Below are 17,918 nucleotides of genomic sequence, written 5' to 3' on the forward strand. Positions count from 1 at the left end.
AGGCTCCAAGAGGAAAACTGATTTCCTACGTCCTGTGAATAGTCCTTAAAGTTCGTTCGACAATATATTTAGATGTTTAGTCTTTGATCTTTGCCCAAAAGATAGCAAGATAGCTGTTGCCTCGAAGTTGTATCCGCCACAGTGTGCTCCGGGCGCGCACCGTGCGATCAGCGAACTCAAACGCACCTCTTGCAGTAACTACTTATCTGCTTGCTTATCTGCTTTTTCTGTAGTACCTATGTTGCCAATACTCTCGCGTAGCCCCCCAGACGACATTTTAAAGGCGATACGAAGTCAAGGAACGCAATAAGGCAGCAACAGGCACCATTGAATTTTAGGGCGTGATATCTCTTAGTGGGGTGCTGTCGAATGCCTCCAGCACAGACTTTGGAAACCAGTCAGCATTTGGCCTCGCAAACACGTTGAAGGGTTCATGCAACATGACTACGACGGCAACATTGCAAACATCGATGTGGTCGTTTTGTAGGCATTAAAACTTTGAGAGGAGAGCACCCCTAAATAATGCGTGAAAGAGCACGTGATTCCCATTTTCCCAACAATTAAGAGAAATATAAGTCGTTGCAACGACCGCTTTGAGCCTATTTCACTCGTACGTAAAGTACACCATGTCACTGGCAAGTTCTCAATGAACATCTTGTCACACACCTTACCATTCCACACCACGCTACCTGCTTCGATGGAACCGACCACTGCCTATGCTCGTGATGCCATCACTCATGCTGACGTGGTTCGCCAGGTTGCCCGCGCACGACTCTTAGCATCACAAGCATTCCAGGAGTGTTGGTACGACGAGCGGCATTTCCCGTGCAAATTTTGCTCCGGGCCCCTCGGTTCTCCTGTGGACCCCTTCTCACCTAAGGAGAATCTTTCAGACGCTCATGTGCCGCCTTCACTACGCCTTACCGTATCAAGCATGCAGTTGGCGTCGTCACCTACGAAACTGTGCCTCTGGCGCCTCCGACATCATCCGTGCACCTGAGTTGGTTCAGTTGAGATGCCTCAAGCCGTACCACACACGGGATCCACCTACCGCAGCTTCTCCATAAGAGGCACCGGGACCGTGCTCCTGCGGCCGAGGAGACGTGTCACAGACCGTGAAAAGCTCCGGTAGGACGGTTTATCATTCTAAGCATAGCCTTACTTCCAGCTACGGCCAATTTCTCCCTCCGGGTATGTGTTACCGTTCAAGGACCATAGAGTTTCATACTAATATACACTAGAGGGAAATCTGGCGCCACTGTCTAGGGGAGCCGCACTTCAGCGAGCGTGCCGTCATGTACCGAGCAGGCACGTTCCACTTGTCCTTGGCATGGCTCACGAACAGGCTGCAAAGTTGGCTTTGGCTGAAAAAATGCAACAATATTACTGCAGAAGATTAACCGAATTTGTTTTGTTATTATAAAATTAAAGCTCCAGAAAGATTCATTTGTCAAAGATTATTTAGAAGCTTCATGCAAGATGAACAAAAAAAGAATGTTACCCCTTTTGGCTTCAAGACGAAAAAGAAGCCATGTGGCTAACCAAGCCAAGGAGGCGAGAAACGTCGCTAGCTGCAATGGCGCCACCCACGGCGGCCCGCGAATGCAGCGCCAGATTTCCCTCTAGTATATATTAGTATGAAACTCTATGTCAAGGACGCTGAGGGATTACCAGATAAAAGACGAGAAGGGAGATGAAGTTCGGGATTCGGTTCGACAGGCTGAAGCACCCATGTACTGGCGAATCCCCCTTGAGTGGGTATGAGCCATCTCACTGCTACCACCACACCACCAGGCTGCGCACCATCAAGCTGCCACTGTGTCGTTTTCGACGTCGACTTTCTTTTCTAAATATATTTGCTGCCATCCTATCTCTACGTTTTCATGTGACAATATGCCCTTGGGCCTCCTTTGAGAGCAATGTTACCGGCTTACGGGCTTAGTGTGCGAGCCGCATTTTCCTCAGTCTACACTGTACCGCTAACAACATGCTCAGTGAGACGCCATGCAGGCTAAGACCGCTTCCGGGCTTGGCCCATAGGCTTGCTAAAGCGATTCATTTTCATGGCCAAAGTAACGCGTCGCATGACTGCCTTCAGTTACCAACGGTCTTCCCCTGGTGATGTTGGGCATGCGTGAGTGCACTGTAATTGTCGTGGAAACACCAGCGACTGCGAAGGCCGGGATAAGAATTTATTATCTTGGCACCACAGCTAACAAGAGGCACGAACTTCCCAAAATACACTAGCAAAAAGCGCGCATTATGCATGCAGAACACCTAGTCTCGTTTCTGCGACATCTTTTCAGGTAACCTGGGGCGGACGAATACACCGATGTATCATCAGTGGTTTTGGCAGTGGCAGTTTTTTTACGGGAAGTTTTGGACAGGAAAAAATGGCAGGATCTCCATTCCGCGGATGATGGCGATGGTGCGGAATACAGGGTCTCGAAATGACATGCAAGTTGCGCCACGAGTGACATCCGATTTGCGCCCCAACCGTCATTCGATTTCAGCCGTGAGTTCTACCTTGAATATTCCCTAAATGAAACTTCAACTCACGGCTCAAATCAAATTTCGCTTGATTTTCGCTTGATGCTGGCGTGCGCGCGGATGGACGCGGACGAAAATTGGGAAGTTCTAAGGTAATCCACACCGTTACAGGCGAGGGAGTAAGCCGTTTGACTCTCCCGTACTAACTCACGGTCGTAGCCCAGTGGGTAAGACGAGTGACACTAGCTCTGTCTGGTCTACCAGGCACAGGCTCGAATCCTGCTGGCGCCTGTGTGATTTTTTGCGATTTTAAATGATATGCTCACGGACGCGGACGGACATTGTGCAGTCCTAAGGTACTCCGCACCTAACGAGCGTAGTGGTTGTCCGCGTACATGACACAATCTTGAGGAAGTGTCTTTTTACGTGAAGACTAATACTTCCACAAGCAATTATTGTTACCTTTCCAGCAGGTTTAGTTTCGAGCCGAGGGTATAAATGCATGAGAGCAGTGTACAGCGACCCCTAATACTGCCCGGAAATTCACCTTAAGAACAGGCTAAGTCGTTTCTGTGTAAGCAACGGGGTATAATTTTATTTCCATTCGGGCTCCTGCGCGCAGACCTGACACGATCGCAGGTAATCAAAGTATGCCTGTGAGCGGCGAGGACATATGCATGACTTAACACGAGAGTTACGTTACTGCTTGTAAAAATTGGTCCTCTTGTCCTTGTCATACACAAGAGCGAAAAAACAAGATCTCGTTGAAGTGGGCAAACGTACACGTGTTGTGACGACCAGTACCACTCCCATCCGGTGTCAGGATGCACACAAAAATGCGTAGTTCGACGGTGGCCTACCTGAATTTTGTCTCCCATGTGACCCTTCACGCAGAAGGGATCACCTGCCGCTGCATGTTGGCACCCTTAGTGCGCCCAATAATAAGTTATAGGTAGATTTCAGGAAAAAGCGAATACATTTGGTGTGGATACGAATTTATGCGCTCATTCAAGCCCGCAGCAGTTACACGACGTCAAACGTTTCATGACAATAGCACGGAAATGCCCGACCCCCTATATAATTTCCGGTTGGGCTGGCCAGACCATTTTGACGTTTCACATAAAACCTTCGACGTTCGTGCGACATTTTCTTGGGCTTAGTTCTTCACTGTTCCTCCCATACACACTGTCTTGTTCTCTTCGAAGTGACTATCTCACCGGCTTTATTTTTTTATTTCTTTTTGCTACACACATTCTTTTTTTTCGTCATGACAGCAAGGCCTGCTGCACTCAATAGTCCTTGCGTCTTAGAAACACCTCTCATCAGCGCACGCGAGTGCGCATCTGAATAACGAATAACCTGAGGCGTACAACCAGGCTGATGAAAAGGAACTCCGTTGTGACATCACGCAACGCCAATCCATTGTCATTGCGTCAATGACAATTGTCATTGCGTCACGGAGGGGGTTTCCAAATTACAAATCATCTGCTGGGCCTAATCATTGTCTCATTCTGTCTTCCTGATCTCAGTGATTGATTATTTAGCTGCACCGAAGGAAAGCCGCCACGCTGGAAATTTTAGCGGCGATGTAAACGCCGTGCGATTTTTACCAAAAAAAAAAAGAATGGCGAATACATAAAAGAATACATCCCCAGATTTCTTGTTCAAAATTCCGACCTCTGAGGAACTTACCGAAACCACTTCAGGAAAGTAATATTTGGCGTAATCAAGAAGTCAACGGGTAGATGAAAACTCTAAAATCAGTTTCTAGGATTCAGAATATTTTTTTGCGTAATTCGCTGTCAGATCTCACTTTTCATGCATTTGGATGGGATAGTCTTCTTGGCTCTCGAGGTTAGTCGCGCAACGTGCTTGACTTGAAACTGTGCACAAAGCAAGTGTTCACGCACAATATTAGCTGCGGGTAAATATTTTACATTTGGCTATATAAGTACAGAGTATTCACTGTTGAAAGGGCGGCCATAAGCGGGAAACCTGCACATGAAAAGAATAAATTACCGATTAACGCAAGGATATAAGATTATTAGTGCAACTACGAGAAATTCATTTTGTAAAATGTTAAGTTACAAGTTTTTTTTTACCCAACCGTCGCAGTAACTGTCTTTTCTTGCTTACAGAGCTGCGCCAAAAAGCACAAAATCATGACAGAAGACCCAGCAGTAAGCTTGTTCGGCATAAAATGGGTCCGCGACAACCTTTTTTAGACTTTGGCTGGAAATAAAAGTTGGCTGCGAATAAACGTTGTCAAAATTTGTTCACCTGTCCGTAACTTTATTACCGCAATAATACCAAACACAAAGCCGCACGCTTCTTCGAAAAGCCCAATATGGTAGTCGTCACTCGCAGACAAGCAGTTTATATTCACAAAACACCTGTACTTCCGGCACGAAAAAGAAAACACCACTTGTGATTTAGGAAAATATTCCTTACTGGAATCACCTTTCTCGTCATGTAAGCATTGGGCGCATGACATACAATCACTGCATATGTGCAGTCATGAATATATAAACCGCAGTCACGGCAACATGATTCAAAACACACAAATATTGCAATTGTTTTCCATGCAGGCTCAATTTATGCGTGGGCCAATTACAGTAACCAAGTTAGAAAATCTGGCGTTCGAAATATGCCAACACTGCGGCATTATTGGACCTACACGAACAATGTTTTTGAATTGGGGGGGGCTCTGATTCATCGTTTTGTGTTCGCATTTTGTTTGTCCGCGACTATAGAACGTTTTTATGCGCAGCGGTTTGTCCTGCCAGTATGCCGACAGGTCAACTGGTAATACTTAATTACACCAGCTAGGCGTTTTTGTTGTGAGCAGCTGTAAAGAGTTAAGGACTGAGAGGCGGGAACAAATGTGCGGAATCGCTTGCTACCACCTTCATTAACACTGTACAAAAATGTCAAAAACAACCATTTACAGCGTGGATAGTAAACTGCTTCTGCTGCTCTTGAATACTCTGTGTAGTGACATAATGTAGACACGTACCAGGAGACTTCATGAGGCACCACCTTCAACGTAGTGCGAGTCTCTATGTCCTTATCTGCTGGTTTATTTACCTCTTACCTCTTGACATGTATGGCTGGGCTTATTGTGTTATCAATCTCCTTGTCATTTATTTTCGCCTTTATATCTCGCTACAATGTGTGTAACGATTTAATTTGTTTTTAGCGGCATTCAGCTTATTTTTATTTAACAATTAACTCATGGCCCTGGTACGGTCTTGACTACGGGACCCCTCGTCTGTATGTACCCGATTTCGCGACCATCTTTTGTAGATTCAATTACCTTTCAACTTTTAACCGCTCTTAGGCACTGTACCTCGGTTATGCACTTTTTTTTGGTGCAACTGAGCCGAAGTTTTACATTTTTCGTGCTCAGGGTCGCAGAGGTTGTTCATAATCTTACCAGGAAGCATTCGATACATGGTGAGACGCGAGCACGCCCTCTCATGTTTTGCAGGAGTCCGGGAAATGTGCACTCCGACTGCTTTTGTCTCCAGGAAGCAGAAACTATTCATTCACAAATAAAAAATTTCTCCTCGTAGCTGGCTTCCATGTAATTCGTAGAGCGACATGGTTTTTTTGTGGACTTGGGCTTCATTTATAACAATAATGAGGCCGGACGCCATGAGCGAAGGGCGGGCTTGACCGCGAGTCAACGTCACCGTGTGCTTGGCCGTCATGAGTCAAAAGATTGATGACATATATTTCGAGTGGTCATTTTTTAAATAAAAGACAGGGATTTATTTGAGGAGACGCTTCGAAGCGAGGCAAGATGGATTACTTCCTTTATTACCACAGCAGAAGATTTTGCTGCAAATACACTTCGGAATGTGGTCAGATCAACATTGCGCACTATAAAAGTAAAGCGAAGAGCTAACCGCCCAACACAATGAAGCTCACAGGCACCGCGTTTGCCGTTGCTCTCGCTCTTTTTTCAAGCCTAATTAAGTATTCTAATCTCGAGAAGTTCGACGTCTGCGAAGAAAAAACCGGTGAGCGGAAGGTTACAATATTAACTTGGATTGAAAAACCTCGAAATATTATCGAACAAAGCATCAAATCAGCCGAGCATACAGTGGATCAAAGCAGCACCACGTCACTGTATAGCTCGTTCGTCCAGTCTGATAACGTATCGCTCACAGTTTAATATTAATCGCATCGCAGATCTCATGGGATTCAGCTATACACCACCATGTTACCTGAAATACACATTACAGCATACCTCGGAACTGTTTAAAATTTTCATGAACCGGAAACCAACCTTACGGCAGGGGGTTCTTACACTAAAGGCCTTGGTTCTTTAAAACATCGCCATGTGTTTTCTAACCCCACATAGTGGCACCCTGCAGTGACAACGTATCAGAGATGCGATGCGCGTTTTTATAAATACGACATTTAGGGCGTCCCACAGTACTGACCGCAGCTTGATCACAGCTTTCAAATAACTAGAGAGAAAGATCAAACTTTATTTAAAGCGGCCCATGTCCTCTCTGCCGAAAATGTAGTTCTGGTGGGCCTGGAATACGTTCAGGCGGGAATTCCGCAGGTGTCAGGGCCCCGCACGTGGGAAATGTGCCGGGCGAGGCGAGGCCAAAGGATGGGGAGTGGCCCAGTGGCCCAGCTTTGCCATGGCGGAGGAGTGGCCCAGCTTTGCCATGAGTATGGAATGTGGGATGGTAAAAGGTGTGAATGAGGAAGTGAAGTCATCGCCTGGCGCGAGGACAATTCCGGTAGGTGTGTTTAACGTCGGGATAGGCACCACACACCTGACAGTGGGGCGTGCCAGCTCGGGTCATTATATAGTGAAGAACTAGGTCACAAGGGAGGGAGAGAGTCTGAGCCTGGCGGATGTAAGTGCCTTCGCGGCGTGTGAAGTGGGCCGCAGCAATACTGCTAGTTTCTATGCAAGAGCAAAATGTCTCGCTATCAAGAGAAAATTTGTGCTTAAAGTGTATCTAAATCAATTAGCTGGTTTTGAACGTTTGACTGCCCTGTTATTTAAAGGTTTTGAACTCTGCTTTTGCATATCATGAACAAATATATGATAAACTTAAGTGTGCGCACCGAAACGTCGTTTAGTTATTGCGTTAAACTCTCACCTTCGGAACCACGTTGAACAGCCGAAGGCTTTCTCCGGCCAACGGCGACTGAAAAAAAAACTTAAGAAAACGACTGGCGGCGCCAAACATGAAATATCGTTCGAAAACAGCATACAATTCAGCACTTTGCTTTGCTTCAGTATGCGACATTCCGTTCAGTTATAGGGACAAGCCTGGTACTTCCGGAGCGATGCAAAACGCTAATAAAACGGGTTGATACGCCCCGAAGCGCCAATAAATATACCTAGATATAGCAAATCACCATTATGTACGAAAAGAATCGCTACAGTTGAACTAAGACAACATTAAAAATACAATTCACGTTTTTGAGAAAACTTTCAGCATCACCGGGGCTTTAACCAAGGTTGTTCGCGCTGAAACCCTCGACTAAACCCTTACCCTGCTAAATCCCGACAGCAGAGGTGATTTGGTGGTTGTTTAAAAGTATAGAACGAGTGTTCCAAGCGAAGCAGTAGGTTGCGCTGGGTGCGCAAAGGAAGTGCCGGACTTGTACCCACTACGAAACAAAATGTCGCCTTTAGAGTATGCGTACAGGGTTCAAGGCATTAAGGGCAGCTGCTCCTTGATGTCTACCTGCCCAGGGCTGCTCGGTAAGAAATTTCATGACTGATTCGTTCCATCTCATTTGAGTATGTATACTTTTATTCCAATGGTATACCTTGGTATCCAATGGTATACCCTGCGACACTTCTTTCAACTTTTTTTTTTTGAAATCTTAAATTCTTGCAGAACGTTGTCACGCAACATAGCCAGTACTTAGATTAGGTAGTCGCAAAGTACCTCAGCCACAAATTACTGTTCTATGCCCATCAGATAACTTGTGAACTCGCTCAGAAGATTTTTCTGTCTTTCCCGGTCTTGACGTTCTTCTACGGCTTGAATTACGTCACTAAGGCCATGTAGCGTGTGTCGGCCGGTTTTCCTTCAGTTGCAGCAATGAACGATTTTCGACAGCAACTTTAAAAGAAGCGGCGACAACAAAGCAGAAATTGAAGTCGAGTCTGGTGCGACGAGCAAATCACGCAGTGCCGCTCTGTGCTGGCGATAACTATAGCTTTCGCATTGGTTCCAGACGCGATGGAAAGAGTCAGAGCGCTTATCGAAAGTGTTGCGGGTCCCTTTAAGACATAAAGCCGTTTCGCAGAGGAACGCCAGAAGGGAGCGGTGGTGGGGTCCCCATATCCACCGATGGAGGTCACGTGGTCGGCCAGGTTGTAGGCCTGTGCCTCGAATGCATCCCGTTCCCGCCTCTTCCTATAAAGTGAAAGTCCGCAGCAGGTGTCCTGTATCGCCATGTTCAGCAGAAGCTGCGCACGAGTGGGAGTTACCATTGTACGGGGCGTGATATCGTAATGGCCACGCCTGTGTCACAGCGGGAGAGGGGGTTACTTCAAAACGAAGTCCTCACGGCAACACTGGTAGCGTCTGCAGAATCGCCTATTTCTCTACTTCTATTTTCAAGGTGTTGTAGAATACCCAACCACGGGAATATCTAACTCTGTGTGCATGCATTGTTTTGCTGCAACAACAGCAGGTAACGGTCAGGTATGTGCCATAGCGCCAAATTTTAAGGCTAACGTGGGCTCTGAGGTTTTGCGTCGTCAAACGGTGCACGTTGCTCGAAGTGCAATGGGTCAATAATTACTTCTTGCCATTAATAATAGATGAAACAAAAAACATAAAGAACACTCGTGTGTCGACATTTCACAGATGTTGATATCTCTAGGTAGGGTCGAAAATATCCCGGCGCCATCCACTACAGCGCGCTCATAGCACTGGTGTCGATTCCACATGTAAGGCTCACCAAAAAAAAACTTACCGGTTCATAAAATGAAGCCTCAACGCCATGTTTCAGGTTAAACGTTACGTAGCATCGAGTTGAGCGTGGTTGCAGGCCAAGCAAGGTAATTCTTATTACCGGCTACACATCAAAGCGTGATCTCAAAGCGCAACCGGCTAGACCTCAAAGGCATACTGTGTCATATCAGCCCCCACCCCTTTACCCTACCCCACATAACCCTTCGCACAAGGTAGTTGTTAACTGCAGAAAATGTGGGAGGCTTTCCTAGAGTGAACATATTTCTTCAACTGCAGAAGTCGCCCGCAGTGGAAAATTAGTGCTTTCACCGTAAAAGAACTCGCGTTGCCTAGTGTCTCGCCGAATCAGAGTGGCCTATCCACTCGGGCACAGCGGCCACGTAAGCACATCAACAACATCTGCTCCAACAAGCGAACGTCAGAACACAAAATAACTCTCCGACATGGCCTCGACAAACTGTTCGATGTAATAGAGATGAAGACGACAGCGGGATCCGACGCGGTGATCGTTCTTGTGATCGGGGATTTCTACCCTTTTTTCATAACGTGTCTTTGCACTACGGGCGCTGTTTCAAAATGTATATATTGGTTTATTAAGGGTAAAGTCTTAGATACCTCAAAAAAGGTCTACATTGACGGACGTCATCGGCGGTGTCAATACGAACAGTTTCTATTAGAGAAAATAAAGACACGTCGCCTCCTCCTTTGCCGCTGAATGATGCGATACTTGATCGTCCGAAATGCCCTGAGCAATATTGGGTGGCCTATCTGGGCCATTTTGTAGCCAACACAGCAGATGGCTGGGGCGCATACGTGGGTGCGGCCTAAAGGACTGGAGAAAGTTTTTGGCAGGTGTGATGATGATTATGATGATGATTATGGTGGTGGCGTTGATTATGATGATGAAGATGATTATGAATACGACGATGGTATTACCCTTGGTGAGAATTAGAGTAGGATTAATAATTAGAATATCTAAATAATGTCAGCACTACTAACAAACAAGCAATAACGATTATTTACGGGCCCAGGAAAGCCGATAGGTTTTTATTGGGGTCCGAGCGATAGCAATTTATGATGCGATAATATAGCTAGTATTACTTACATTAGTATGGTGACTGCTCACTCGGACACATGTGGGCCAGTTAAGCGTCGTCGAACTGCCATATACTGTGTCCATTCACCTTCAACCTGTGGCGCCGATCTCTGACCTACACGTAACGATTCCCGCTAAGAGGCGTCGCTTGAAAGATGCACAACGTCGAGCTCTGTAATCTATGCTCATGGCTCCAATCCAGCGACCCTGTGACGTGAACCACCCGGTCTACTCCATTCGGCAAGTCTCCAGGATCATTATGATTCATTACTTGTCGCATTTGACCGCATACACGTTGGGAACCACGCCTCCGAAGGCGTAGTCATGCCCGGGACACGACACGGCAAGCCTAACCAAGGAGTTCGAATTCGAGGACATGGCAACGGCGCGGTCGCCGCTGTCGCCACGTGCCGCTGATGCATCTCCTGCCGAAACACGCGCTCTCACCGCCGAAGAAACCGCTCGTACCACCGATAAGCTCATTTTCGCTGCACCGGCATTGCCACGCAAGGAGCAAGCTCGCGCAGCCACAGCCTGCCTAAAGGTAGCCGGCCGATAACAACGACATTCATGCCAGCTGAGATACGCCGTCAAGTGGCGCGACACTGCCGAACCAGCAGCATCGACTGTGCACGTAGTCTAGAACTCCTCTTAGCCGGGTGCAGCAAACTCGTGGCCGGCCATGCTCGCACCACTGAGCTGCTTCAAGCTCGGGGCAGGAGACCTCTCCCTCTTGTCGCTGTATCGTCGACCGGCATGCCTTTCTTGGTTACGTCTGGCTACCACTGTGAAGGTGTCGAAACGCAGCACAGTCCTCCCGACGCCGACGCAGGCGACCAGGTGGTCAGCATGGATTCAGCGCCGCCAAAAAACGCGGCCCAGGCCCCGCCCACGGTTCGGAAGACGAGCGAGAGTAGGTCGAGGATAGGCCTGGTGACATTTCGACAGTGGACCCCAGAGACGGTGGGCACTTCGCGCGCCCCCACCCCCAAGCGCAGCAACCAGACCAGCGATGTGTGAAAGGGGTGACCACGGGCCAGGCTCCGCAGATCCGCCAGACACGAAAGGTCAAGTCCCGCTCCCACGTGAGCTCCCCTGCACATTACCGGCCCCTTCCTTCCTCCACTGGACAGGTCGCGATGGCAGCTGCTGCGGGGAAGTTTTCTCAGAGCCCTGTTGCCTCGTCGGATGGTGCCCCCGCTACCTCGACGAGTGGCACCGCGCTCGCCAACAAGCTTGTGCGCTTTGCGCAGCGCTCCCGTGAGCTGCGTGACAAAGCGGCGGCCGCGTCCGCTCTTCTAGCCGAGGAAGGAAAAGGGGATACGGAGCAGTGCATAGTCACACCAATGGATTTTGCGGCCACAGTGGTCCCCACAGAAGGGCGATCCAATGCCGGACCTTCTTCGGACGATGTGGAGGGCCAATGTACGCAAAAGACCTCCAAGGCACACGGCCAAAAAGCGCGGAAGCTTGTTGCCAGGCGACCGATACACCAGCCTGCTGTCGGCACCTGCCTGTTCCGCCCCACTGACCGCTCTGCCTCCTTCCTTGTGGTATCGAGGGAGACAGTCGCCCGTGAATTGGACGCTGTCGCCGGTGTCTCCGAAGTGAGGATGAACACTCGCTTAAACATTGTTGCCGCCGATGACGAGACTACTGAGTGCCTGTCTTCTCTGCTGGCAACAGAGGAAATATGCGGTATTCCCGTAAGAGCGTACCGACCCGTCGAACGCGGCACAAGTCGTGGCCTGCGCGGACCCGCAACTCACGTCGGACGAGATATTGGCCAACATTAACTCTGATGTGCCTGTAAGTGAGGTGTCCCGGCAGCGCGGTGGTGCAGTCGTGCTGCACTTTGCGGGACCGGTCTCACCCCCTTCGTCGCTGTATACAAGTTGCTGCTCCTCGTGAGAGCCTGCCGCCCCAGACCTATCCAGTGCGGCCGATGTGGGAGACTCGACCATGTGACGGCCGGCTGCAAGGGTACCGAGAGGTGTGCGTGTTGTGGGGGAGGACACAACTCACAACAGTGCACCACAGCTGTTTCCCGCTTTTCCAACTGGAGTGCCCGCCACAGTGTGACGGACCCCCGTTGCCCACGCTGGCAGCACGAGCGCCGTGGGGCCACCGCCATGGCCCAGGCGCGGGAGCCAGTGCTACGTGCCGAGGTCGAGGCGTCGGTTCGACCGCAGCAGCCCAGCTACGCCGAAATGGTCAGGCGGCGCAGCACCCAGCGGCAATCACGGCTTGGCCCACAGACGCAGCAGACTGCCCCCCAGGGACGACAGCAGCTCCGGTCTGCCGCACAGCGGGAAGCAGCCAGGCGCCCCACTGCCCAGCATTCCGCCCTGCCCGCAGCCCCAGTCGTTCCGCTTGCAGCCCCCGGCCCAGAGCAGCTGATGCCCGTCCTCCTGGCCCTGGCGCACAGCTTGGTGCACCGACTGCCCTCCGATGACCCTGTACGTATGGCGGCCACAGACGCCCTGGCCCTCCTGAAACCTTCCGCCCACCGTCACCATGGCTAGCAGACCCTATGGGAAAGGCCAGCGGCGACGCATCCTGCAGTGGAACTGCAACGGCCTGGCCCGCCGCAGCGCGAGCTAACTGAGGACCTGCTGCGGGAGTCCTTCGACGTGCTGTCACTGCAGGAGGTGTACATCTACGGCGACACCCCGCGCCTGCCGAGCTACGTGTGTCATCTCAGCGCCACTAGCTGCCGCCTGAGGTCTTGCAGCAGCACACCGTGCCGCGACGCCACCCACCCACAGGAAACTCGCGGGCAGCGGTCTATGTGCGGGCCACCCTCAACAGCGCTCATGTTGACCTGGCCCCAGTTGCTGACGGCCCCATGGAGTGTAACGCCGTGACGGTGCGCATGGGGACAATGGACACCACTGTGGCCAGAGTCTACAACCGGCCGCAGAAACCATGGGATGCTGTGGCGCTGTGCAGGCTGCGCGCAAACGTGGGCACGGACGCTATAGCGTGCGGTGACTTCAACGCCCATTACCTGGCCTGGGGGAGTCAGCGAGCCACCAGAAGGGGACTGGAACTGTTGGAATCCGCCACTTCCTGTGGACTGCACGTGGCCAACACCGGCAACCCTACTTTCGTCCGCCCTTGTCGTCGTGGCTGTGATGCATCGACCTAACCCTGGTGACTCAGCGGTGCGCCTATTCCTGGGAGACCGCCTCCAGCACGTGGGGTTCTGACCACTACCCCATATTGGTGACCCCGGGAACCACCGCAGGCGAGCCGAAACAAGTGCTTACGCAGTCACTAGCTGGGTCGACTTTCGCAAGGAAATGACCAAATGCACTGAGGACCCAGAAGTCTACTTCCTCGCAGCCATCGTGCGGAGCGTCGACAAGGAGATGGTACGGGGAGAGGTACCTCTCTGCACGCCACTACCGGATATGGAGCGTTTCCGTTTCGGGCCCGCCGCAACCAGCTGCAGAGGAAGGCTATGCAAAGCAAGCGCCCAGAGGACTGGACGGAGTACCAGCGGGCAGACGCCCAATGCCTCCGACGGGCACGGCACCGTCGCAGGCAGTGCTGGTAGTCGCTGTGTTCTTCCATGGACTCTCGCAGAGACTCGGGCAGAGCCTGGCGTATCTTTAAGGCTCTGCTGGGGCCTACCACCACCAGCCGGCGTCCCCTGCTCGCGGTCGCCGTTTCCCTGGGCATCACCGAAGAGGTCCTGGTGGAGCTGTTCGTCAACCAGTTTGCCAGGGCTGCTCAAACCCCGCCTTTAGTTCCTGCGGCCTCACTGGACGTGGCGCCAGCCGCCTCGCACAATGAAACAGTGGTGTTCCTCTACTCCACAGACATCACACTTCGTAAACTGCAAGCCTCCCTGAATCGCTGGCCCAAGCGGCAGAGTGCTCCTGGTATCGACGGGGGGACGTACCAGATGCTGCGGAACCTGGACGTCACTCAGCTCGAGCCGCTTGTGCGACTGTATAATCGGGTCTGGTAGACTGGTCTCCTCCCGCCACCCTGGCTCGTGGGGCTCATCTCGCCAATTCTCAAGGTCGGCAAGCCCCCAACAGAGCATGAGTCCTACCGACCCGTGTCCCTGACGTCGGCTGCTGAGAAGGTCATGAAGAGTGCAGCCCAGGCCTGTCTTGAGTGGATCGCGGACCACAATGGCGTCTTCCGGGAGCAGCAAAGCGCCTTCAGGCGGCACCGCTGCACGGCTGACTCATCTCCATGCTGGAACAGGCCCGCCACGACAAGGACGTGGCCTTCCTGCTCCTGCTGGATATGCTGACGGCATTCGACACGGTCGCTCACGGGGCCATCCTGGAGGCCCTGGACGCATGGGCATTGTGGGGCACCTCGGAAGCTACATCCGGGAATTCCTGCATGACCGGACACTGTGGACAAAGGTCGGCCGGGCGGCCAGCAGTGCTCGAGACGTCCGCTCCGGGATGCCCCTGGGGAGCGTACTGAGCCCGTTCCTATTCAACTTGGTGCTGGCTCCTCTCCCCGACTGCGTCCCTCAAGGCTTGCGATACCCGGTGGAGGGGGCGCTGTACGCTGACAACGTGGCACTGTGGACCCATGGCCCCACCAAAGACTGCCACACAGTCAAGGCGTGCCTCCAGGAGGCTCTGGGAGCAGTTGCAGTCTTCCTCGAGAGCCGTGGCCTGCAGCTTTCGGAGGCCAAAACGCAGGCCCTTATGCTACACCTGGGAGGATGCAGGGCTCGACGGGCAACACCGCCCTTCACACTCAACGGACGGACTCTTCCCTGGCAGCTGACCGTGATGTACCTGGGGCTGCTCATCAACTGCCGGCTCACGTGGCTGCCGGCCGTCAAAGCCCTCTGGGCACGCAGCGCACGGGTGCTCCAAGGGGTGCGGCAGCTTCTGGCTCAAGGCAATGGCTGCTCACACCAAGTGACGCAGCGCGTGTTCCACGGCATGGCCTCCGCAGCTGTGCTGTACGCGCTTCCACTCGCCTACCTGGGACCTCGACGCTGGCAGGAGTTGGAGATCGACCAGCGCCGCGCCATCCGCCTCTGTCTGGACCTTCCCTCCACGTCCCCAGTGGCGGGCACTTACACCGAGGCGGGAATCTGGCCCATCGAGATGCGGGCCTTGCAGACGGGGCTGCGGCACATCCAGCGCCTGATGACCGCACGCGACGGGCCTGCGCTACTGCACAGGCTTCGTAGCCGGCCCAACTCGCACATGGGAGCGCTGCTCACTATCCTCGAGGAGGGGATCGAGACGCCGAACCGAGACGCCGAGACGCCGAACCCCGGCTGGAGCCGCCACCACCAGACGCCAGGCAGGCCCTGCAGATCACCACGACCCTCCGCGTGGTCCGCAACAAGCGGACCATACCACCCCAGGCCATCCGCCACGAGGCGGCCGCGCTGCTGCAGTACGAGCTGAGCAGCTACCTCGATCTCTTCACGGACGGCTCCGTTAAGCACAGCACGTGCGAGGGGGGCGGCTGTGTGCGTGGTGCCTGAGCTGGGAGCCAGCCGGAGCTCCCACCTGTGTTTCGCCACTTGTTCCACACAGGCGGAGCTCGCAGCGCCGCACCTGGCCACCGACCTCCTCCTCGAGAGGGGGCCCCAGAACCACCCCAGGGCGGTCATCCTCACTGACTCCAGGACTACCTTGCTTCGGCTGCACGCGGCCGACCAGCCCACCAACAGCAGTGGCTACCCGGAGCGTATATTTGCAGCCAAGCTGCACACTGTGGCCTCCCGAGGCTGCGCCCTGCGGCTCCACTGGCTTCCGGGCCACAGTGGCATCCGGGGCAACCAGGACGCCGACGCCCGAGCCAGGGAGGCCCACCAGGAGGGCACCCCAGTTTCCCAAGACGTCGCCGCCTTCGACGAGGCCCGCAGCGCCCTGGCCCGCATGGTGCACGAGATGCCCCCCGACACTCGCGTTGTGAGTGGCCTGGCGCCACAGCCGCTGCCTGCACGCATCAGCAGGGATAGCCGCCGCCTGCTTCTCCGCATGCGGCTCGACTGCTGCAATGTGGCGGAGCGCCTGCACCGACACGGGCGCAAGGACTCCCCCACATGTGTGGACTGCCCAGAACCAGAGACGCTGGAGCACCCACTCTACTTCTGCCCCCGCCACGCGGGCCCGAGAGCAGAGCTCCACCGAGCGCTCCAGCGTCGAGACCTTCCCATCGCCGGCATGGAGGACATTCTGTTCCCGAAGGGGCCTGTGGCAACCCAACGGGAAGTCTTCGCCCATCTGCTCCATTACCTGGAGACGACCGGCCTCACGCAGCGGCTGTAGCCCGGAGTGCAGTGCCCGAACAGATGTGCCCGGACTGACAACTTTCTAGGACTGGCTCTTTCTAGGACTGACTGACTGACCCCGGGACTCTTTGTAGCTTTTCTCTCTCTCTCTCCCTCTGTCTCTGTCCACTTTAGCCTGTCAATCTACCTCTACTTCCCTTCCCCTGCACTGGGTTGTATGCAGGTGAGCTCCCTGCCAAGTTCAAAATATCGCCAGTGCCTTTCCTTTCCTTTTACTGTCCCGCCAACCACAAACAACAACCTGCACGTAACCATTATAATCATCATTTGTACATGGTCATCATCATAACATTTGACTGTTACGTCACGATCGACGCAGTCAAGCAGGCAACCATTGGACCTGCTGCCTATCTGAGAGAACCATCCTGTCTCCTTGTAGTGTTCTTTTATTACGACAGTAGGAAATAAACAACCTACGGCGACGTGCCTCGAAAAATAAGTGACCACGCGTGCATCAACTGCTCCTCTCAGAAACACAGGAAGCAGCAGGATCAAGAATCAATGACCATGCATGCATCAGTTAATGCGCACACTCGTAGTAGGAAATAAGGCGCAAGGAAAATCAAACTGCTAACAGCCAAAACTCTCATAGCTTGAAAATCGCTTTGTCAAATGTAACTCATGTGCACATTTCGCTTGCAATGACGTCAGCCTAATTGGCGGATAAAATTATCACACCTGGTGGAGCTTTGACTGGCATAACCCGCCCCTGTGGCTCAGTGGCTAAGGCGTTGCGCTGCTGAGCACGAGGTCGCGGATTCGATTCCCGGCCGCGGCGGCCGCTTTTCTGATGGAGGCGAAAAGCAAAAACGCCCGATCCCCAGGTGGTCTAAATTAACCCGTAACCCTGCACTACGGTGCGCCTCATCACCTGCGTTGCGTCGGTGCGTTAAACCCTACAGTCAATCGCGTAAATTCGCCATTTCAGTTACCCTGTGTTTTCTCTTGTTAGCTTTTGTGTGTGTGTGTGCGTGTGCGTTATTCAAAGACGTAACCATGTTGAACATTGCTGTTACAACCACCCTGCCTCTTTTTCACATCAGGCAGTCTTTCTTTTTATGGC

General features: G+C 52.4%; 2 protein-coding genes across 2 annotated transcripts in view; both read left to right on the forward strand.

Moving 5' to 3' along the window:
• LOC144167136 (uncharacterized) overlaps positions 1-4,762 on the forward strand; it is a 32,411-nt gene extending 27,649 nt beyond the window's left edge. The window contains exon 6 of the mRNA XM_077696506.1: positions 4,629-4,762. Coding sequence (XP_077552632.1) covers positions 4,629-4,715 — 87 coding nt within the window. The 3' untranslated portion in view covers positions 4,716-4,762. The remainder of the gene's footprint in view (positions 1-4,628) is intronic.
• A 1,657-nt stretch (positions 4,763-6,419) lies between these two features.
• Positions 6,420-17,918, forward strand: part of LOC144167137 (uncharacterized) — a 41,248-nt gene continuing 29,749 nt past the window's right edge. Inside the window, exon 1 of the mRNA XM_077696507.1 lies at positions 6,420-6,515. The gene's annotated coding sequence lies outside the window, so the exon portion shown is untranslated. The remainder of the gene's footprint in view (positions 6,516-17,918) is intronic.

The sequence above is a fragment of the Haemaphysalis longicornis genome, unplaced genomic scaffold (genome assembly GCF_048455015.1).
Source record: "Haemaphysalis longicornis isolate Haplotype H1 unplaced genomic scaffold, Haemaphysalis longicornis Haplotype H1 scaffold_2, whole genome shotgun sequence".
NCBI lineage: Eukaryota > Metazoa > Arthropoda > Arachnida > Ixodida > Ixodidae > Haemaphysalis > Haemaphysalis longicornis.